Here is a 23,392-nt window from a genome sequence, read left to right as displayed (position 1 = left end):
AAGATAGGTCTTTTGAAGGTGCTTCAAATCTATCTGCTTTGATAACTGCCAAACTGGTGGTTTTTATAGCTGCCATGGTTGTAAGTCTGCTGCTGGTTTTCACAGCCACTATGGAGCTAGGGAGAGGGATGTGGAAATGGAGCAAGCTAAAGTGACAAAAAGCTCTCTATTGTTACCCCTATTCAGCAGCTCTTCTTAAATAAATGCTCCTTGAGTTATTGCAAACCTTTAGCTAATTTCCAGAGTTATGAGAAAGTTGATTTTTACAATTTTCATCAACGTTATTGTTGCCTTTAAAGACAAACAGATTTTTGGAGTTCTTACTCTACCATTTATGAAGATCTACTTCAAATTCATAATATTTTAACCTGATACTTCCTGCTCAGGTATTTCTTGGTTTTGTTTGCCTGTAATGATAAGCCTTTGTGAAGCTGCCCCTATGTTATAAGACTTCTGGGCAAAAGCATCTCTGATATTTCCATACTAGAGGTGGATTATTCTTTCATAAAACAGATTATGCTAATTTTACATATAGTAACTGTATGATACAAAAGAAGCCATAGATTAAAACTATACTGTCCTGCCAAATAAACCCCTTTTTGCTAATCTCATCCAATTTCTTGAGCTTCTAGTATACAGGGTAACATTCTAACCCATACCTACATCTCATATGCATCTCTTCCTCAAGGACATGGCATATAAATTCATTGTTAGCCCCAGCCGCCCCCTCTGCCTGCCCTCTCAGCCCTTCGCTCACTCTGTTCCTAGCTTTGCTGCTAAGAGGCTGGATTAGGCTCCAAGGTATAAAAATGCCAGGGTAAGTAGGCCAGTGTCCATGCCCTCCTCCTCTTTTTTGTGCTTTCTCAGGAGCTCTTATACGTACAGATTGATGGGTTATAACTTGCACGTAACCAGATTTCCAATCCTTTTGTTGTTTTTGCTGCTGTTTATCCTTTATCAAAGTTAGAGATTCAACTTAAACATTTAATTTTTATAACACTGATCACTTTTTTGTCAATTTCTTTATCTGTGTTTCTTTCACATTGCCCAAAACACGATGAAGTTAGGGGTATTAGGTTATTTTTCTTTGTATCTCTAGGGCTTAACATAGGCCTGGTGCATATTTAGCTTTCAGTAAATGTATTTTAAATTAATGAATGCCTACATTTCCTAGTAAATTCTACAGAGAGAGACCTTGTTTAGACTTCCCAACATGAAGCTAAAACTCTACATTCACATCTGTAGTTGTGATATCCCCATCAGCTTAAGAAACTCGAGTGTTCCAGTCTCTCTGTCATTCTAAAGGTCATGGCTTACAAGGTGCTTCTCAGTGTGACACTCATTCACCTTTCCAGCTATATTTCCCATCAACCTAGAATCCTAACCTAAGCTTCTCTGGTCCACACACATCATATGTTTTTGTTTATGCCTCGTACCTTTGAAAATTAATGTTATTTTTTCACTTCTACCATAAGAAACTTGTATTTATTCTGAAGGGCCGGGTGAAATTTTTCTCCTTCTCTAAACTCTGCTTTTACTTTCTTGGTAGATTTGGTTTCCCTTTTCTCTTTGTTCTAATAATACTTTGGACATCCCTTTCCTTATTACATTATCTTTATCAAGTTGTAATTATTTATTTATCTATCAGTTCTTATCAGATCAGTAGCTAAATCAGTTCTAATAAGAACTTACCTGCCAAATGAAGGCGCCCAAGCAATGTTTGATGAATGAGAAATGAATGTTTACTCCTCAACTAGATTGCAAATATCCTGAAAGTTGCAGAGTGTATTTATTCTTTGTGCTCTAAGCATTGTCCTGGCCCATAATATTATGAACAGGCTCATAATATTGTTTTCAATGAATAAATGAGTGATGTCAGAGAGTATATCTACTAAACCATGGAAAAGTTCAAGGACTATCCTGACCAGATCACAGATGCAGTGTTTCACGTATACCGAAGTGGCTCTTGTTGGCAGGACCACAGAGGGCCTATGTGTGAAATGGAAAAAGGGTCCCCATCTAGCTGGAAACAGTTGTAAAAATGCAGGCCTTGTTGAACAGAGAAGACTTTGTACAAGGAAAAAGGAGCCCTATTTTGGAAGAAGCAGTCTCATGCCAGGGACAGGGCTTAGCAATCTCAGCAGAGGGTGGATTTCACACTCTTGCTCCACCTTTGGACACGTGTGTGTCCTGTGTGACAGCGCTGCTTGTCATATACTACAAAGGACTAACTTTCTCTCTCACCAAGAGCCATTCCATTCCTTAATGTGGGAAGAGGGTCCTACTTCTATTGAGAACGAAATATCATCCATCTTCAATTCTTGGAACAACCCATTTTTTCCCCAGGGCACATGATCTTTTAAATAAGACAAGGATAAGTCAATCTCATATGACCTTTGTAATGGTATATTTGATGAGGAAAATAATCCCTTTTTTGTCATAGCCTAATTTTTACACACCTTGTGCCAGGGCTCATCATTTGGGGATCTTATCTAACACTTTTATTTTTTTGGTTTAAAATGTAAACTGGAAATATATTTTGTAAGTAACTCAGAGTTACTCATCTTGGAAATGATTTAATTCTAGGAATAACTCATCTAACTCTGAAAGAATACCCTGATTTGAATATTTTTATTACTTCACAAATGTGAAAATTGAGAGGATTTGTCTTTTTTTTTTAATTTTTAAATTTTTATTTATTTATTTATTTTGAGATGGAGTCTCGCTCTTTGCCAGGCTGGAGTGCAGTGGCATGATCTTGGCTTACTGCAACCTTCACCTCACAGGTTCAAGCCATTCTCCTGCCTCAGCCTCCCAAGTAGCTGGGACTACAGGCACACACCACCACACCCAGCTAATTTTTGTAAATTTAGTAGAGAAGGGATTTTACCATGTTGGCCAGGATGGTCTTCATCTCTTGACCTCGTGATCTGCCTACCTCAGCTTCCCAACATGTTGGGATTACAGGCGTGAGCCACTGCGCCTGGCCAGATTTGTCTTTTTAAAAGTAAACAGTCAAGACAAATTTCTGGGAGGACAGCAACTACTTACCTTGTAAGAAGATGTATTCCCTCACCAGATGACAAGAAGGGAAGGAGATAGGTAGCCTCCTGGAAAGTAAGGACTGCTAGTAGAGAGGGAAAAGGCTTTTTTAACATACATTTCTTATTCCTTCAGAAGTTATCATTTACTTCATATGCTCTGTCTCCAGGACAAAGATGTCCCAGTGGTTTTTCTGTGTTCAAATAAACAACTGTTGATCATCCTGTCATTCCAGTTCTACCCATGTTTTAACAAGATTCGGCTTCCACCAATTGGCACACAAGTTATGTTCCCCAAATTTTGATTGATTAGAAATAAACTTCCAGAAAGAAGTATTGTTATACCTGCATACTTTGGCGAGTTCATAAAAGACATTTAAACCCTAGTAGATAACTGAACAATAACATTAACAGGCTTATCAACTGCATTCTGGGAGGCACATGATACAAGTAAGAGAGAGAAAACTCTTCCCTCTTTTTCTTGAGCGCAGAGCTAAGAGTTGACAAAATTTGGAAATGGGTAATGTTTGCTTTTGGACTCTCCCTCCTGAATTAGCATGATCTTAAAATCTGTAGCCCAAGGTTATAACCCAGACCAAAGCTCTGACAGATGGCTCTCAGTTCATGTCTTTCCAATTATGTGTAGTGAGCAAAGCACACAGGACTCCTAGGATGAGAAGGGCATGAAAGGACGACTGTGATGGAAGATCAGAAGGGGTGGTAGATGCCTGCCCAGAGAATGGAAGCACATGTTGTTGATTTGACTATCTTCTTTCACAGTCATACTCTTCAAAACATGGTCTGCTTTACCTGAGTCATTTTAGGCAAATGTTGTATCTCCAACTGTATGGTGATTTGTGGAGAAACAAAATGCAAAATTGGACCTGAGAAGACCTTCAAAAAAGTATCTTTAGTCTCATGCTGAAAAGGTTTTCTTGTAGCATGCATTATCTCTTTGTCTCCTCCAAGGACTGTTTCTCTTTTACTAATTTAAAATATTTTATTTGAAGTTTGATTGATGTAGTATAATATACTAAGTATATGTCGCTAAGTATTTCTGGTAAAAGAATTATCAGTACACAGAGGAAACAGGACAGTAAGTTGCACCACATGTCCACAACATGAATTCAAGGTATTACATCACTACTTTTCTTGACATTGGCCGTCTCATGGTGCTCGCTCCTCATTCATATTTAGAAATCACTCTTACATTTCCTCAGCTCCACATCCTTTTAGGGGATGAGCACTTTTAGGTTAGACTATAAGAGGTTCAAAAACATGCTAAGATGTTATATACTCCCTGTCTATATGTATAAATGTATGTTTTTTTTCCTGTAAAAAAATGTTCCATAGCTCTCAGATTTTCAAAGGTATCTGTGATTCAAAAACAAAAGACTTAGAACCACTACCTGAATGCAATCTCTTGAGAAATAGTATACTAGGAACAGTAATATCAAGTTTAGGTGTTGTGACTTCTTTATTCACTTCTGAAGAAATTCTATTGTCAATTTAGATCAGAAAAGTTTTAGTGTAGCCATTTAAGAGAAATGAATGTATACAGTTCAGGTAGACATGGTCAATTAAAAATCTCAATGCATTTACATTAGAGTGGTTTTAGAGAAGAATGATACAGTTAAAAGAACACAAAATAATTCAGAATATTGGATCATGATAATACCTCTGATATTTGTTGTTTGTCTTTAATTTAATGCTAATGTCTAATTATGTAAAATATTTTACTGTCCAGGGTTTCAAGTGCCAAACTTAATAATTTTTCTCGCTTGGAGCCAACACTTCACCTTCTGGGTGTGCAGTTTGATCAGAATGTGGCCCATGGCATCATCACAGAAAAGCCTGGGGTGGCAACAAAGCTTTTATATCAATTGTACATTGCTCTTCAGAAAAAGAAGAAAAGTGGATTGACTAGATTGGAGATGCAAACCATGCAGCCTCTGACAAATTTAAGACTTCAAAACATGAAAAGGGATACTTTTCCAGAGGTAGGTACATAAAAAAGCGTAATAAGCATGTCACAGTGTAAAACTTGGTAAAGAGAAATGACAATAATATTGAATTCACAAAGAAGCCTCATTAGATATATATATATATATATATCCCTTACATATGTTACTGGCCTTACTTGGGTTTTATTTTATATTCATGTTTTGAATTTATTTACCCATTTTTGACATCTCTCTCTATCCTATCCATATTGGCAATAGCTTATCAAACTCTTTTTATAATTTCCAGTACTTTTATTGTTGTTTTTGAGAGTCAGGGCCTTGCTCTTTTGCTGATGCTGGTCTCGAACTTCTGAGTTCAAGCTGTCCTCCCACATGAGCCTCTCAAGCAGCTGGGACTACAGGACTAGTACTTTTTGTGCCTGCTCCTCTCTTCCTGTGTCTACCCTATCATTTCTGCTACAGATCTTCTTATCAGCTACTGCAGCAACCTGCTAAAATGTCTCTTAATCTTCAGTCTTTCTGGAAAAGTCAATCAACTGCTAAATGAATCTTTCCTAAATTTAATTTTTATTGGATTCTTCTGCTCAGAAACCTATTTTTACTTTTTTCTAGTCCTCAGCATAGTGTTTCTTTCTTCTCCATTAATTGACAATCTGTGCTTAAACACGACTATTCCTGCTCTTCCTTCCCCCACACCCAAACTCACCCTTCTCATCTCTCCTCTTCCCCAAACTGTTCTTCTCTGTCTACTGTACAGCCCAGTACATGTGGTTTCTTCCTTTGGAACTCTAGAGTATAATTCTCACATTCTTGGTTTTACCCTCCTGATACTGATATTGTTGGCTAACTATTCATTATTTATTTGTCATATGATCTTACCAGATTTTTAGTACATCAGATTTGATAAATATGTCTAGTACAATGCTTCAAACATTGTAAATACTCATTAAATGTGTTACTGACTAATTTATATGACTTTTTAGTTGACAGTTCTCCCCAGTTCTTATGCAATTCCCTATGGTAAACAAAGTGCATTAACTTTTACAGGGCATCTGGAATAATCTTGAGTGCTGCACTGATGCAAAACAGTAAATATAAATGGGCAGAATTATATTTTTAAATTTAATTTTTGAAGCAGCAATGACATAATAGATATGAGGGCCATCTCTGTGTTTATATTTGCCCGTTCTTCATGGATATCATTACAAGTCTGGTAGCAGAATGGACTCAGCACTCTGAGAACTAGAAATCCGATAAGGCTTAATATGAATAATTTAATATTGCATTAGGCCTCCTTCACTTGCAAGCTGGTTAGCTTTGAGCCATCCTCTAAACAGCTCTCAGCTTCGATATTCCCAACTATAAAAACAAGGATGCTTATTTCTTTCTGCCTCAGAGTTCAGAATTGGACATATTTGCAGCTTCAAGAAGAAGTGTGGATTAACTGGAGTGGAGTTTATATCCAGTTTATATATAATAAACTGTAAAGCAGTCAACAGTAGCAAGTACTATAAGTGCTGTGTAGATGAAGACAAGAGCCTATTAGCTCATTTGATGTTGGTCACGGGTGAACTTCCATAGTCAATCGTTCATTCACTGAACAAATATTTATTGGGCTCCTACTTTTTGTCAAGCACTTGTGCAACAAACACACAGGAAAAGCCCCAACCCTCTTAGAGCTTATGTATTAGGGAGAAAATCATGTTCTATTGGAGTGATATGGAATACAGTGAGTTAAAAAGGACGTTGGAAATGAGGAAGAGGGTAGCATATATTATTCTTTCAAGAAATGTAGAGGTAAAGAAGAGAACAGTAGGAGAGAAAAGATCAAGTGAAGTATGAGATTGCTTGTTTTATGGACCGAGAGACTGGGCAACTTGTCAGTTGAAAAAAGAATCAGTGACAGGAGAGATAAAAATGGTACAAGAACCAGATGGGAAAAGGCCCTCTGGGATGAAACGAGGAGTATGCAGTCAATGGTTTGTATGGAAGAGGTGATATCCTAGGAAAGAAGTAGAAATGTCATCTTCTTTGATACTAGATGAAAAGAGATGCAGGTAATATTAATAATGGTTGAAATTTATTGAACCTACCTAGTGACATGCCAAGCCCTGTTGTTAGGCGCTTTATAAATGTTATCTCACTTAATCTTCACAACAGTCATAAAAGATAGGTACTTTTAATATTCCATTCTGCAGATGATGAAACTAAAGCCCAATGGATTAGCTAACTCGCACAATTTCATGCAGCTAGTAGGTAGTAAAGCTGAAACACAAACGTAGGAAGTTTTAATGTTTCTTCACTTTTTACTAAGGAGTGGCTAAGCAATGGGAAGAATCTGGCTTCTTATATTATCTCTTATATGTTAAAATTGGCTTAATGAAATTATTTCTGCAAAAATGTATTTCTAAGAGTATAAATACCATTTACTGAAAATTAAACTCAGTTAAAAAGTTTAACTCTACAAGTATATATGAGGCTATTTTGAAAGAAGGAACACAAATAGTAATGTTTTTGTAATTGCACTTACATCAATTAAGAATATGAGTAATTGAAATGGGGCTTGAATTTAGCCTAACAACAATAGTAATTCAAAGAATTTCATTTTGAAGGCAAATTTTATTTGCGCTTATAATGAAAATGTACTCTTCATTCTTTAATAACAAAATCTTTTGAAATGCTTTTTCCATTTAGAGACTTAGACACATGATACCACGTCAAACTGATTTCAATCTGATGCGGGTTACATACAGGTTTCAAGAAAAATATAAACACGTGAAAGAAGATCTTGCCCATTTGCATTTTGAGGAACTTGAAAGATTTCAAAAACTCAAGGAAGAGCAAAGATATTTTGATATCAAAAAGGTTTCATAGAACTATTTTTTCAGAAGTTCATTAGTAGTACATAGTATACTGTTTGTGATTTATGCCTATAGCACACATTGCCTAAGCAGTAATGTAGCACAAGTTGTACTTTCCTGATGCGTGACTGTCCTGCCCTACTCTCACCCTTTCTCTCTCTCGCTTGTTCCTTTTTTCTCTCTCCCTTGCTCCTTTTCTCCATCCTGACTCTTGCTGACTGTCACCCCTACTTGTGGCTGAGAACAAGAACTGCCATCCTCTGGAGTAGCAAGACAACTGGATCTCCTTCACTGGTAGAAATCAATGTTTCAGCTGCTTTAGTGATGAAAGGTTGCTACTAGCTACCCCATTGGTCAAAGGCACGTGACCATTATCACCACTGAGGGAGATAGATCAGACATTGTCCCCTCGCTTTCTCCTCTTTTGCAACCACTTGGTCTTTTGGTTCTGCCCCATTTCTCTGTTCTTGGAAATGTGAGGTCATTCTTTGCTTGCATACTTCTTCAATCACCCTGAACAACTCTTAACTTCTTCCTGGCCCTTGCTTCTTGCTTTGACTAACTCTCTGCTCCTTCTCAAATTTCTTTAAAACTCTTTAAAGATCTTCTGTGCCTTTATGGATGAGAGAATAATGGTACATGGAATCATTAAAGATTTTTCAGAACATTTCAGGTGACTGGGCATATGGAATGTGTAAACTACAGGCAAAAGAATTATGTAGTTCTTCCCATTGTACTGTAAAATCACTTTTTAAATTCATGTATTTATTTGGAATGATAAGAAATTAACATATTCTGAATGTAGTCAGCTCCTTGTGGGGAAGAAAAGAAAGATGAGAGACAAACTGGAAGATCAGGTAATTATCTTACTTGCCAAAGGGTGAATAAAGGATTATACTTCCCTTTGGTGTTACATGATAAAGAGACAAAGCACTCTTAAAGTAGTGTTTGAGACCAACTGCTTTGACTCTTTATGTGGAACCAGCCTGTCCATTCATGCCAAGCCCAATGCAGACAGTCTCCAAGAAAGTTGAGGAAAAGGAAATATGATACAATTAAGTAGTCTGAAATAAATTATGTTCAAATAATCACAGGGAGCAAATAAGGCAAAAGGGAGACCCTGTGTCTTCCAGATCTTCTTAAGAAAGAAAAGATAAACATATTGCAATTAAACAAATATTTATATTTTGGAAAATGAAATGAAGAAAATGATCCACCATTTATGGCTTTTTAGTGGTAAATTGAAATTTTTTATCTTTAGACATGGGAGCTAATGATCCTATTAGTTCTAATATAATGTATTAGTAGTAAAGTAATGATTAGTTTTACATGTTACTTCTTAAATCATTTACTTTTAAAATATTTTATCTGATTTTCAGATCCTTTTTTTTTTTCAGTTACATTCTCCTACTTATATTCTTCTTAAAATAACTACTGCCTACATACAGAAGAGATCATCCAATAATGATACCATATAATTTAGTGTTAATTCAATGTATGAGGTTGCCTCTGAATTCATTGTTTAAGTGTGGCTGGTTTTGGAGAAGTTTGTCATTTTTATTGGGTTTCCCAGGAGCCCTGCTAGAAATTGCTTCCTAGATAGAATTTTCTCATTGGACCATCTTCAGGGAGAGAATATTTTTCTTCCCATGCTTGGTAAAGTCACGACAGTAGGATTGGAAAAGAATTATACTCTTATTTATATTTGGGACATCTTTATTGTCCTTTTAGTATCATCACACAGAATGAAAATATAGACATTTAATAGATATAATTTGCAGATTCCAGAATTGTGTTTTAACATTATGCTTTTCACAATAAGTGATATTGACACCTGCTTCTTAACATTACACAGTTGTGACACCTAGTCCCTTGGCTAATTGCTGGGTTCTGAAAATTTCAATAGATAAATTTTATATATTTGTACCTGTGAGTGTATTATATTGCCTGTTCTGAATGTTATTCTGAATAACTAAACTAATGTATATGGGATATTCAGCAATACTTAAACAGAAGACGACAAAATGAAATAATGGCCAAAATCCAAGCAGCTATCATACAGATACCTAAACCTACATCAAATCGTACTTTGAAAGCACTCGAGGCCCAAAAAATGATGAAAAAGAAAAAAGAGGCAGAGGTAAGTGATAATCCTTTACTCTTGTGCTATGTTTATCTTAACTAAATAATGGTCTTTCTCTGAAACATATAGAGACCTTCCAAAACTTCACACTTGCCTTCCAAACTGTCTCTGACCTTGTCCTTTCTCATTTAGAATTCCTCCACTCTGTGCATATTCAACTCATGTTATATTGTTATTTGTTCAGAACAAAGAATGTAGCTTTAGGCCAGAAATGACAAACTCCTATTAAATGGCAGTCTAGACTCCTGTGTTGAAAAGGATTCTGTGGTCAATAACAAACCAGGTCAGAATAGCTGCTGTTGTGATGGATCATGTCTTACCCATTTGTGTTGCTATTAAAGAATACCTGAGGCTGGGTAGTTTATAAAGAAAAAGAGGTTTATGTAGCTTATGGTTCTGAAGGATGAAAGATTCAAGAATGGGTATCTGGTGAGGAAGTTAGGAAGGGAAAGGGGAAGTCAAGCCAGGATGTACAAACATTACATGGGGAGAGAGAAAGTGAGAGTGGGGGATGGAGGGAGAGAGAAGAGAGAAGGTGCCAGGTTCTTTTTAAACAGCTCTCTTGGGAACTAACAGAGTGAGAACTCACCCTTAGGGAGAGAATCAATCTATTCATGAGGGAGAAAGAAAGTGAGAGAGAAGGTGCCAGGCTCTTTTTAACAACTAGCTCTCATTGGAACTAATAGAGTGAGAACTCACCCCCAGGGAGGGTATCAGTCTGTTCACAAGGGACCCACCACGTGACCCAGACACCTCCCATTAGGTTCCATCTTCAACATCAGGATCAAATTTCATATGCTGTTTTCAGGGACAATCATCCAAACCATAGCAGGTCATAACTGCCTTGAGTACAGCAGGGCCAGTCAAGGTACATATAGCATACATATGCCTTTCCTACTATATGTTTTTACTCAATTCCTCCTCATCACCACACGCTATTTTTCTATGAATCCCAGGAATATTAAGTGACTTGTTGCTATCAGTATATTTAAATTTAAGATACCTCTATACCAGTGACATTTTACTAGACCACATCAACTGTCAATCATTTCGGTAAGCTACAATCTGATTTTCTTTCACAGGAGAGCAGTGTTATAGTTTGATACTGATTCCTGCAATTCACACTGCATACTGCTGCAATGATTGCTAATATTCTCCCATGTGACCTACAAAGATGATTAATAACTACCATTTATTGAACATGTGCTGTATGTCAAGCCGTGGATAGGGCACTTCACTTTATCTTTAATTTGCAAACAACTCTCTAAGTAGGATATTATTTTTCCTGTTTTGTAGATGAGGAAACAGACCCAGAAAGTTGACATGTTTTACCCACTGCTAGTAAAGCAGAGACTGACAGATCTCTCTGATTCGTAAATGCATTGAATTTTACATTAATCCACATTTTTTTTGTTTTTTAAATACTACCAAAATATCCTGTACTTGGATTCTAAAATTACCACCTACAGAGGCTTTTAGCTGACTCCATTTCAGTATCTACCTCTCATATGTCCCTCAGTTGATTAAAGTTTTGTTGTTGTTGTTGTTTCTTTTTTGAGACGGTCTTACTCTGTTGCCCAGGCTGGAGTGCAGTGGTACAATCATGGATCGCTGCAGCCTTAATCTCTCAGGCTTAAGTGATCCTCCCACCTCAGCCTCCTGAGTAGCTGGGACTACAGGTACTCAAGGCTGGTCTCGAACTCCTCGGCTTAGGCAATCCGCCAGTCTCAGCCTCCCAAAGTGCTTGGATTACAGGTGTGAGCCTCTGTACCCGGACTGATTAAAGTTTTTAAAAAAGTATTTGTAAAACACAAAGGTGAGCTAAAGTTAATCTTCAGATAACAAATTAATAGTGTAAATAAGGTTGCATGAGAAATGTTTACAACACCTGAGACAACAATTTTTAAAGAAATATTTGACTTTGGGAAGCCAAGTTGGGAGGATTGCCTGAGGTCAGGAGTTTGAGACTAGCCTGGCCAACATGGTGAAACCCTATCTCTATTAAAAATACAAAACTTAGCTGAGTGTACTGGCACATGCCTGTGATCCCAGCTATTGGGGAGGCTAAGGCAGGAGAATCACTTGAACCTGGGAGTCAGAGGTTGCCTTGAGCGAAGATTGTGCCACTGCACTCCAGCCTGGGCTACAGAGTGAGATTCTGTCTCAAAAAAATAAAAATAAATAAAAAATAAAAAGAGAGAGAGAGAAGGAAATATTTGTATTCAAAAATTTATGTCCTGACTCTTTGATAATCTTTATTCTGATGAAATAAATGTCCGTTGGTACCCTGTCAAGATCATGAAGTGAATGATTCAGAGGAGGCAATTTTCACATTCTTTTAGATGTAGTTAGCTTAGTCTGAAAGTAACAAATCAAAATTATAAAAATATTTTAGAATGCATCTTTTCATATCTTAAGTCATAATTACCTTGAATTAGTAGTACATGTCACTTTATAAACTTGAATGAATATGGTAAATGAAGATTTTTTTCAGTGGTTTTTAGAGGCAGAGAACTGATGATTAATTTTCTTTAAAGGATGTGGCCAGTGAAATTAAGATGTTCGAAGCATTAATAAAAAAGGATCTCCAAGCAAAGGAAAGGTGAGATGTGAACTGTTTACAGAATCACAAAACTGCATTCTATTCTACATATAGCTTTTGAATATTTAGAAATATTTTATCTGGAAGAGACGTGCCAAGGATCTTTTCACTTCAGAGAATCTTGATTCCGAGAGTATATTAGGGAAGATAAATGAGCTAAAGTTCAGATTGTTAACACTTTGATAAATATCTAGAAGGTGACTATCATGAAATATAAAGTTGATTTATTTTTCTGTGCTATGTTTATTCTTCTAAGTTCACACATATTTTTTAAACATTCACTAAAATTGTTTCAAGGTACCTCTAATTTAAATTTGTCATGGTAAAGCCTTTATTAGACTCTAGTTTTGTTTATATCAGGCTGTAGCCTCAGCAGTTAGCATAGGGACTAGCAGTAAGAAGCTGAGTGAATGAGTTCATTGAGCAAATGTTACTAAAACAGACACTTTGATGGGTTCATGGAACAAACTTACTCATTAATTGCTTTCATTTACCTAAAGATAAAGCTCCTTTATACTTTGTTTTCTATAGGGGGTCATTGATTCACAGAAAGTAATTCGTTAGAGACCACATATATAGGAGCAACTGGGTTTTCCTGCATTTTTAAATGGAAACTCTCCAAACTCTATGCATTTACATCTTACGAAATATGAGATGAATCTCTGTTAAAGAAGGTACTAATTCTAAAGAAAAGCAGAAACAAATTACATACTTCAGCTTCATATTAAAATTTTCTGAAGGAAGGGAGAGACAGTCAAATGAGGAGGCAAGGAAAATCAGAGCCATAAGGAAGAAACGGTGAAGTCAGATGTCAGAAAGAAAATCAAGCAAAATGGAGAACACTTATGTACATCACCTTTCCTCCTGCCCACTGCAGAAACTCCTGATGCCCTATTTTGATTCTCACTTCCATTTAACAGTGTTGCTCCTGACCCATAAAAACAACGTAATCTAGGTCTCCTCATTTATGCAATCACTACCTGAACCCCCTAGCACACCTACCCGGACCTTGGTCCATGAAACTACGAATTTCTTCTAACTCTTTCACTCACCTCTCTAGCCACAGGCTCTGTGATGATAAACAGCCGGTGTCCACCAGAAAGGCCATCTTAAACTACTGAAAACTTTGCTACTTGATGAATACGACTTTCTGCTGCTCCCTGGCCTGCCCCTTTCCTGGGACCCCTCAATTTCCACACAGTTTAGCAACCAGAGGTTAAGATGATGCACAGCACTGTCTTTCAGGCCCTGCAGCAGTATCTATTTCTATTGGTTGGTGTCCTTGCAATGTCAGCTATTAAATGTCTTAAAGATCATCCCTGTACATTGCAGCTGCAAACATTTACCTGTTCCCTATTGCCTTTGCCAACCCAACCAGACCTAGGTCTCTATCAGTTAGTTTTAGAACCCCCAAAACAACAGTGAATTAAATTAGAAGGAAATCTGCTTATCTCTCATGTAACAGAAATCAGAAGATAAGTGACCCATGGTGTATGCTGTAGCTCCAAGGTCGTCAAGGACTGAGCCTCCTCCTTTCTTCACTTTTGCATCACTGTCCTGTTGTGTGGTTTCCATCCTCAATGTTACATTCACGATACAAGATGGTTGCTGGAACTCTGGCCATTTGGCCCATATCCTATCAGGAAGGAAGACAGACAAAAAAAGTAGATATCTCCTATCTGAAGTAGCTTCTTTCAAAAGCCTTTGCAGAAGTCCCATATAACATTTCTGCTTATTCTGCTTATATCTTATTGTAGAGAATTCAGTCACATGGCCACACCTAGCAGAATGGGAAGCTGGGAAATGTAGTCTTTAACTGGGCACACTGTTTCCCTGCATAAAATTGGAGCTCTATTTTGAGAGAAAAGGGAAGGAAATAGTAGTGTCAGGTCCCTTTATCACAGAAACCTCCACTTGGTCCTGCCAAAGATTTCCAGCAGAGGGCACATGACATATTGACACCCTCACTTACAGCAGGAAGAGAAGGCCTGGGGCAGCTGAAGTCCCTGGGCCAGTTACCTCTCTGGCTGTGAACAGTTTATCTGAGAATCTAAATCCTTTCCAGTGTGTTACGCAAAGATGGCTTTCTCTTTCGGCCTTAAAAAGAAAAATGTTGGGAAACGCTGGCCTAGAGCAAACTTTTCAAGAAAACAAAGGCTATGGCTATGAAATAGGGCCCTTCTTAAGCCATTTCATTAATCACTACTTTTTCAGTTCATTCTGAATCTTAGCTTAGAATCAAGAATATTCTGGGCACATTGAGAACTTCACACTAACTTAACGCCAGAAGGCAATAAAATCTCCCAGCTTGAACCTCGGAGTACTTTCTGCAGCTGCCTCTTTCATAGTCTGCTCCTGAACAGTTTCTCAGGATGCCACCTTAAAGTCCATTGTTTTTATTTTGTGGAAGAATGAAATGATGCCTCAATCCCAGCAATGCAAGAGCTCTCATGCTGCATTTTTCCTACATAACAAGGTTTCTCCATGTTTTCATTTTTTAAATGACTCATAAATACTGTCTGCTATTTGTTTTCTTTAGCTGGGGTTATTGGCTTCTGTAATTTGGCATTTGGATTAATAGATCTATCAGAGGCTTTTCCCAGCAACTACTTTTTAAGAACTACAAATTTAACCAAGATCTCTGCTACTAATAGATTATACATATACGATTATTACATTTGATAAAGGTCTGGCAAGCAAACAGATAAAAAGAAAATATAATCACTGCCCTCAAGAAACCTACATTTAGTAAAATGAATATTTATTCAAGTACATAATGCGTAGCTTTTTTTCACGTTTATTGGAATAAGACAACAGATGGATGGGTTGACTGATAAAGGAGAAGCAATATGTTAAGTATATTATTGACAGCATAAATATTGTGTTGAGAGAGCTATTAACCCATGCTACAGGGCAGGGTCTTTTACACAACACACTTAGGTACAAATATAATAATATTTTTGATGAAAGATCTAAAAGTGTTTTGCTATGCAATTAAATACTAAATCTTAATAGATAGGGTTAAGCTCTGTCTTTGACCTTACTGAGTGCTTGGTACCTCCATAATTTGTGCTCAGCTCCTCTCACTGACAGAATGTAATCAAATGTTGAGCCTCTGCTGATAAAATGATCAGAACTTTAGTTTGATTTTTATACATGTATGGTGTTTTTTAGCATATTATTTGCAATTTAGCAGACACCTTCTTGCTAGGCATGCTAGGCACAGGTGCAGAGAGAAGAAAAATAGGCTATTTCTCGTATTCACTAGGAGATCAGCTGGGAGCAGCAAACCTCCAAATTATGTCCTATACTACAGTATGGTCTGTATTATAAATATGCAGGTATTACATCATTAAACATTAAATATGAGTTAACTGTGTTTTTTATAAGAATACTTGTGTCTATATGAGAATTTATGACATCTCTACACACTTTAATAATGTGTCCTTATTTTTCGAATAAGATTATAAGTAATGTTGTAGACCAAATATGTTAATTACTTGTAACAAAAACAATGATTATACGTAATATAAAAGTTCATTATTCCTAGGTGAATAACATTATGGTATATCTTGTATTATTGTATTCTTTTTACTTTTTGAAGAGGATGCAGATGAAAATTGATGATTATTTGATCTTTATATATATAAAAATATGTCTTTTAATGATAAATTTGGAATGAATCTATGAATTGAATATTAAGCCACCATTTGTCTCACTAAATTGAATGTGTTTAACTTTCTGTTGAAAAGACTACTGGGTTCTTCCTGATCCTTTATTTGTGGACATGAGATAAGACAAGAGCTCTCAGTTGAGTCTTCTGAGTTGAGTCTCTAGGACATGGGTAAGAAGACAGTTAGACCTGTGCTTATGTATGTGGCACGATAAGCAAGCCAACTTTCAACTCCTGTGTTTTCAATAAGCATTCAGCCACTATTCTAAGCCCTTAGAAATTCATCTGGGAGTTCATATAGTAACTTGCACTTTCATGGGTGATGGAAGAGTGTAGTAGATAGAACCATCTGCATGGAGAAGTAATCTCTAGTGACCTGGCATTAGTGTGCCTGGTCTGCTGTTTCAGAGCTCTGCCTTCCCTGACACTTGGGTTATCAATAGCCTGCCTACTGTTGATTCAAAACAGTGGAGGCTAGAGGCCCAGAGCCAACAGGAACAAGAGGAAAAGAAATCCGGAATCTCTGGATACAATGAAAATCATAAAAATTGACAGAACAGGCTGGTGCAGTGGCTCATGCCTGTAATCCCAGCACTTTGGGAGGCCAAGGCGGGTGAATCACCTGAGGTCAGGAGTTGGAGGCCAGCCTGGCCAACATGGTAAAACCTTGTCTCTACTAAAAATACAAAATTAGCTGGGCATGGTGGCATGTGCCTGTAATCTCAGCTACTTGGGAGGCTGAGGCAGGAGAATTGCTTGAACCAGGAGGTGAAGTTTGCAGTGAGCCGAGATTGCACCATTGCACTCCAGCTTGGGCAACAAGAGCAAGCTCTTGTCTCAAAAAAACAAACAAACAAACAAACAAACAAAAACGCTGATGCTAAGGACCTCACAGAAAGAGAGTTTAGAAATGGGGTGAAGCAAATGGGATCTGTCGAAAGCTAAGGGTATCACCCTGATTTCAAATATTTGCTTCAGTGCTTGTATTAATAAATTAACAGCGAACTCAAGGGATCCCTCTCCTGAGATCTTTCTCCATAGTCACAGATAGCGGCATGGGATCACATTATTATTAAAAATCTAAAATAAAAACTATTATTCTTAGTGCATCGAAGACTTCTTTAGATACAGCAGGCCAGACAGCTACCAATTTGTTAAATACTTACTCGGATGATGAGTACATTAAAAAAATCCAGAAACGCCTTGAAGAAGATGCTTTTGCACGAGAGCAAAGGGAGAAAAGACGGCGGAAATTGTTAATGGACCAGTTAATAGCCCATGAAGCACAAGAGGTAAGATATTTAGATGAAGGTTAAGTAACAGTGCTGGGAATTCTACAAAATGTAGTCTTCTATATACATAATATGTAGTTTATATATGTATTGTCTGCTACTCTTCATCAAATGTCATTTTCACATCCTCACATCATAATATACTAGTATATTATATACTATATATATATATATATATATATATACACACACACACACATATATACTAGTATATAATAGTAAATATACTAGAAAAAAACTTACCTATTTAATAAAGAATCTAAAATCTGGTGATGATTATGCAACATTGTGAATGTACTTAAGACAAATCTACACTTTAAAATGGTAAAGTTTATGTTACATATATTCTACCATAATAAAAAATATATTAAAAGGAACCTGAAGTCTATATCTGCCATGTGTACTCTGTTGTTACTTTTAGAGGAAACGGGGAATGAATGAAAACAACATGGAAAAATGTTGTTCTTCCTCTCCTTTTGTTCACCAGTCTATTCCAGTGGTTCTTAAAGTGTGATTACTGGGTGAGCAGCCACAGCATTGCCTGGGACTTTTAGGAATACAGATTACTGGTCCCCACCCCAGACTGGACCTGAAATGCTGGGGATGGGGCCCAGTGATCTGTGCTTACAGGCTCCCTAGGTGATCCTGATGCCACTACAGCTCAAGGATCGCCGATCATTTCTTACACTGAGCACATATTTATTGAATATCTATGCTTTGAGTACTTGTGATAGGCTCAGAGATATAACAGAGAGCAAGAATAACAAGATGCCTATCTCTCAGAGCTTTCTGTTTAGAGGAACATCTACAAACAGCAAGTACATTGGAGTGTGAAAGTGCTATGCAGGTGAAAGGGGGTTTGGGGGGAGTGACACTTAGGAGAAGTCCACCTGGCTTGCTTCAGGAGACGGTGTCTGGAGGACAATAGCAGAAGCATGGATAAGGGTCAGGAGTGAGCTAATTGAAGGTGGGGTGGTTGTGGTGGGGTAGGGGTGAGGGGCGGTTTCCCGGAGAGGCTGAAATGGTGGGAGGTGAAGTGTGTTTCCAGGCAAGAGACTATCACATGGAAAGCTCAGTGCTTTTAGCTAACTGAAAGTCATGTCATCTGGCAGGAGTCACCAGAGGCCAAATTATGTATGAGCTTTGTAAGATATATAGTAAGAAATAGATTTTGTGATTTCATGTTTGAATGCTAAGGGGAATAAGAGTGATCAGGTCAGACTTGCCTTTAGAAAGATCACTTTGGCTTTAATTTGGAGACTAGATTACAGACGGGCAATCGAAGTTCGTGGTTGCTGTAATTTGAGTAAGAGATTATCCTGGTTTACATTTAGTTTAGTGGCAATAGGGATTGAGATAAGTGGCTTTGAGAGTGATTTTGGAAGTAAAATCAATAGGACTTAATGATTCGTTAGACATGGGACAGTGAAAAAGTGGGATGAAAAGCCGGATTTCTAGGTTGTGCACCTGGACGGATGGAGGTGTAATTTACAGAGATATGGAAGATGGTGAGAGGAGCAAAGTTGGGGTGGATGGTGATTTCAGTTGTGAATGTAAATAGGACAAATATGTACGTCTAAAAAGAACATTTGAAGATGCTTTTATTCATCTACCCATGTCTGGTCTGTTTGCTCACTGAAAAGAAATAAAAGCTTCATATTAATATGAAGTTTATTCATGGATTCCACTCCTTTCTTAGTGAAAGTTCAAAAAATAGCTCTGGACATCTTTTTGTGCTAGAAAGTTATTTCTTCAAATTCAGATCTCTTCAAATTATATCTTCATTCAGTCAGTTTGGTCATCTTTTTTAATTAGAAGAATTTCAAATTATGAAAGCTAGATAATTGAAAAGTTGATTTTAAAATAACTACCCATTTCAAGTTTCATTACCTTGCAATGAAATTTTGGGCACACTTCTATGTATGTTCCAAAGTGCTTGCGTGTTGGCTGCAAGTTTTTTTCTCACTAGTTTTCTACTTATAATCTAGGCCTGGTGTTTGGCTGGAAAATGGAGTAAATGAATTCTTTCTGGATTTCCTCGCTTTCCACTAGGATGTTATTAACACTGAATTTTCACAACTAGAGTTGGAGATATCTTTACTAGCTTGGAAATCCAGCAACCTAAGGGACTTAAAAAAGAGTCAGGACTATAAATAATTTCCATCACAGAAATCTCCTCTTGTGCTGCTGCTTTTCTGTGTGTGGGGAAGCTGCTGTTCCTAGAACCAGGCCTGTATTCCCTCCATTCCCACCACCTGCTTTCCATGGAATTTAGTGAGCCCAGGCTTCTGTGCAGCTGACACAAGATGTTGGCTCACAGTCATGGAATGGAAAATTTTCATGTGTGCAATGGCTGGTTTTTCCATCAATTCTCCTCTCCTCCAAAGGAAAAATTATATATGTCAGGGCTAGGAATTCCTCTGCTTCCATTACCTGCTGCTTTTCACAAGCATGACATAAATCCCACGTCAACCCTGGATGTTTTTTTCTGATGCCTTTGCACTTAATCTATTAAAAATGCCTCAAAATATCTTCCCAAGTGTTCAAGTTGTTCCAGTTTCCCCCTGGAATTTAAGTATTCCTGTTTTGGTTTGGGTGGTGAAGACAGAGCCAGAGTCCTGTGCTCAAGTTAATATCTTGCCTACTGATTCATAAATATGTGGAATTATGTGAACTAAATGATGAGATTTAAAGTTAGAAAAATCAGTTTGACTTTTTAGAGGACAGGTTTTGAGAATAGGGATGGTAAGGAAAGGATTGGTAGAGAAGGCCTGAAGTTGTTCAAGATGGGGTGGTGTCAGTGGGTATGGAATGGAATGAGGGGTGGCTTAAAAAAGTACCTGGGAGGTATAATAGACTACTTCCTGAACAATTGAGTATTAGGAGTGATTAAGGGGAATGAACTTAGGATGGCCCTAATGTCTTAGATCACAGAGTAGATTATTGTAGGATCATCAACTGAGATGGGGAAATATGGGGAGAGGACCAGATCTGAAGGGGAGTTAGTGTGTTTAATTCTGGACTTTTTGAGTTGAAGTACTTCGTAGGCATTTAAGTGGAGATATTCAAACTGGGAGCACAATTTGGCTCCTACCTGGTTCTGTGGTCATTTGGCTAGTATCTTGGCTAGTTAAGATTTACTCCAAGTCAACTACCTCTGCCTTCTAATAATCTTTTCTATGCTATTTCTTTGGAACTGGCATTTGAACACCAGGCCCTTCCCTCACTTCTTAACTAGAATACCTTTGAATTCTTAGCTCTTAGTTCTTTCCTGCAGTGCCCTATTCTCTAGCTGCTCAGGCGTCTTTGGAAAATTAGGTAGTGGCTGTAGACCAGAGTAAGTTCCTCCAGTGTCTAGATATTTTTCTATGTCTTCCCCACTGAGTATTATAGATACCTCCTCTTTCCACATGATGTCTCTGTTTCGAAAGAGTGAGGGAGCTTGATAGGGCCTTGAATATCATCGTCTATCTAAACCCATCATTTTACCTGACAAGAAATAGGCCCAAGAAACTGAGTTAATTGCCCAAGGCCACCCAGCTTATTATGACGACCAGGTCCTTTGATTCCCAGTTTAACGTTTTTTTCTACTGTTCATTTACTGGTCACCCTTCTATTCTCTTCAAACAGCCAAGAATACATCTAGTTTCTGTTTCGGATTATTACCACTCAGATTTTTAAGATAAGCAGTAGGTCATTTCCCCCAGCCTCTTCTCCAGGCGTCATATTCTGTCAGTTTTTATTAATAGCTTTTCCTCACATTGGTATTGCAGTATCCTCACTAGGAACTAATCAGATCTGCAATCTTCAGCTGACAACGGCTGCATTTATTTACAACTAGTAGTAATGTTAAAATGTGTGTAACATAATCCTAAACTTCTGAAAACATGCTTTTAAATTCAGAGTTATAGCACTTATTTTTGTTTAACTTTTATTTTAAGTTCAGGGGTACATGTGCAGGTTAGTTATATAGGTAAACTCATGTTACGGGGGTTTGTTGTATAGATTATTTCGTCACCAAGATATTAAGCCTAGTATCCATTAGCTGTTCACTTGTTTTTAAAACCTTGAAAAAAATCACCTAATTTATTTTTAATAATATTTTGAATGAAGTAATAATTTATTTAAAGTGCTTGTAAGTTGCAAAATCATAACATTTCTGAACATGAACTTTTGTTGGAAATTCTCATTTCATAATTTGATTTTTTTGCTATGTCAAATTAAGTCAAATGACAGAAATTGATTTAGATGAACATTATGCTTTTGTATATTGTTTCTGTACAGGCTTCATAGCCCAATGGGGAATTTGGACAACACTTTAACAAATAATTGGCTCTTCCCCTGGTGTTTTCAGGAGGCTTATCGGGAGGAACAGCTGATTAACCGACTGATGCGGCAGTCCCAGCAGGAGCGCAGGATTGCTGTGCAGCTCATGCATGTTCGGCATGAAAAGGAAGTTTTATGGCAAAACAGAATTTTCAGAGAAAAACAACATGAGGAAAGACGACTGAAAGACTTCCAGGATGCTCTTGATCGAGAAGCGGTAAATACTATCTGCCTTAGAAATCTTTCTACCAAGTGATGGTAAACAAAGCTATATTTTGTTGCCAATCATCTAATAAGAGTTGATTTTTTTTGACATGATCAGCCTGTTATCTGCCCATTTTTACTTTTGTGTAACTCCATCAACAGGGCATATAGCCACTGCATAGTATGATACTGTCTTCCTTTAGCCTTGATTCTACAAGTAGCTAAGTACTTAATGCTCCACCAACCCTTATGTCCATGTCTCACTAGTCATTTTGATTGTCTGAAGCTCCTTCTCTAATAGATTTCTCAGGAAGGGCTCATGGAAACCATATTCCCTGAGTTCTTTTATATTGGTAACTGTGTGTGCCTTTTATACTTGATTGTAAGTTTTGCTGTGTATAATATGGTTAGTTCACAGTTTGTTTCCTTGAATATCTTAAGTATGTCACTCTGTTTTCTAAAGTGTTCTGTCAAAAAGAATAGTGATAATCTAACTTTCATTTCCTTGAGTGATTACTTTTTTTTTCTCGATACTTTTTTTTGTTTAAAAGTTTACTATGTTTACTAGAATAGGCATTGCTATTGGTTTTTCTAGGTGAATATCCTCAGGCAATGAGAGAACTTTTAAGCTATTTCCTTTCAACTAGACACCATTAGTCTTTAGTCAACAATTCCTTGCCTTCTGAAAAAAAAAGAGATTTCTCAGGCCCATTTGTGCTATTTCTTCCTCAGAAGAGAATAAGTCCTTTATCTAGGGTACTCTGGTACCCCGGAGTTGAGAATTGTATACAGAAACTCAGATCTAGGCTGCTAGCTGTACTCTTTGCTACTATGGTCTCATTGTGTCCTGGCCCTTTTATAACTCTGAAAATCAAAATATCCAATCTTTTAATTATTTAATAGGTTATTTTTGTCCCAAACTTTATGTATATGTGGGTTCTAGTGACAAAAACAGATGGATTTCATTAAAGGAGAATAAGGATTACTTCTTGTCCTCTTCCTATTGGGGATGTTTTAGATTTATTTAATTCATTAGTCCACATTTGATTGAAGAGAACTCATGTGAGTGGCATTTTAGATAGCCTATCTTTACTGTCATAAAATATTCACAAAACCGGACTGGACAGAAGAGAAACCTTATAGAAAACAGGAGGGTAGTGCTTTATTTACTAGCTTCATAGCTTCCACTGTGGTACCCCATGAAAGTGCATTGTAGCTCTTGCCAAAATTATGCAATTTTTAGAAATATCATTTGGGGGCCGGGCGCGGTGGCTCAAGCCTGTAAT

General features: G+C 37.3%; 1 protein-coding gene across 7 annotated transcripts in view; it reads left to right on the top strand.

Annotated features, from left to right (window-relative positions):
• SPEF2 (sperm flagellar 2) overlaps nt 1-23,392 on the top strand; it is a 196,774-nt gene that overhangs the window by 21,274 nt on the left and 152,108 nt on the right. For 5 of the 7 annotated variants that reach the window (XR_001830836.1, XR_001830837.1, XR_001830835.1 and 2 more), the window contains exons 3-8: nt 4,789-5,041; nt 7,700-7,870; nt 9,866-10,006; nt 12,547-12,611; nt 17,390-17,576; nt 21,931-22,119. Coding sequence is in view for 2 of the 7 variants with exons in the window: in XM_017548274.1 (XP_017403763.1) it covers nt 4,789-5,041; nt 7,700-7,870; nt 9,866-10,006; nt 12,547-12,611; nt 17,390-17,576; nt 21,931-22,119 (1,006 nt within the window). In the remaining 5 variants the exon portion in view is untranslated. The remainder of the gene's footprint in view (nt 1-4,788; nt 5,042-7,699; nt 7,871-9,865; nt 10,007-12,546; nt 12,612-17,389; nt 17,577-21,930; nt 22,120-23,392) is intronic. The other 2 variants (XR_005203353.1, XR_001830838.1) reach the window with 2 other exon arrangements.

Source organism: Cebus imitator, unplaced genomic scaffold (assembly GCF_001604975.1).
Source record: "Cebus imitator isolate Cc_AM_T3 unplaced genomic scaffold, Cebus_imitator-1.0 Scaffold205, whole genome shotgun sequence".
Taxonomy (NCBI): domain Eukaryota; kingdom Metazoa; phylum Chordata; class Mammalia; order Primates; family Cebidae; genus Cebus; species Cebus imitator.
This window is presented reverse-complemented; position numbering and strand designations above follow the sequence as displayed.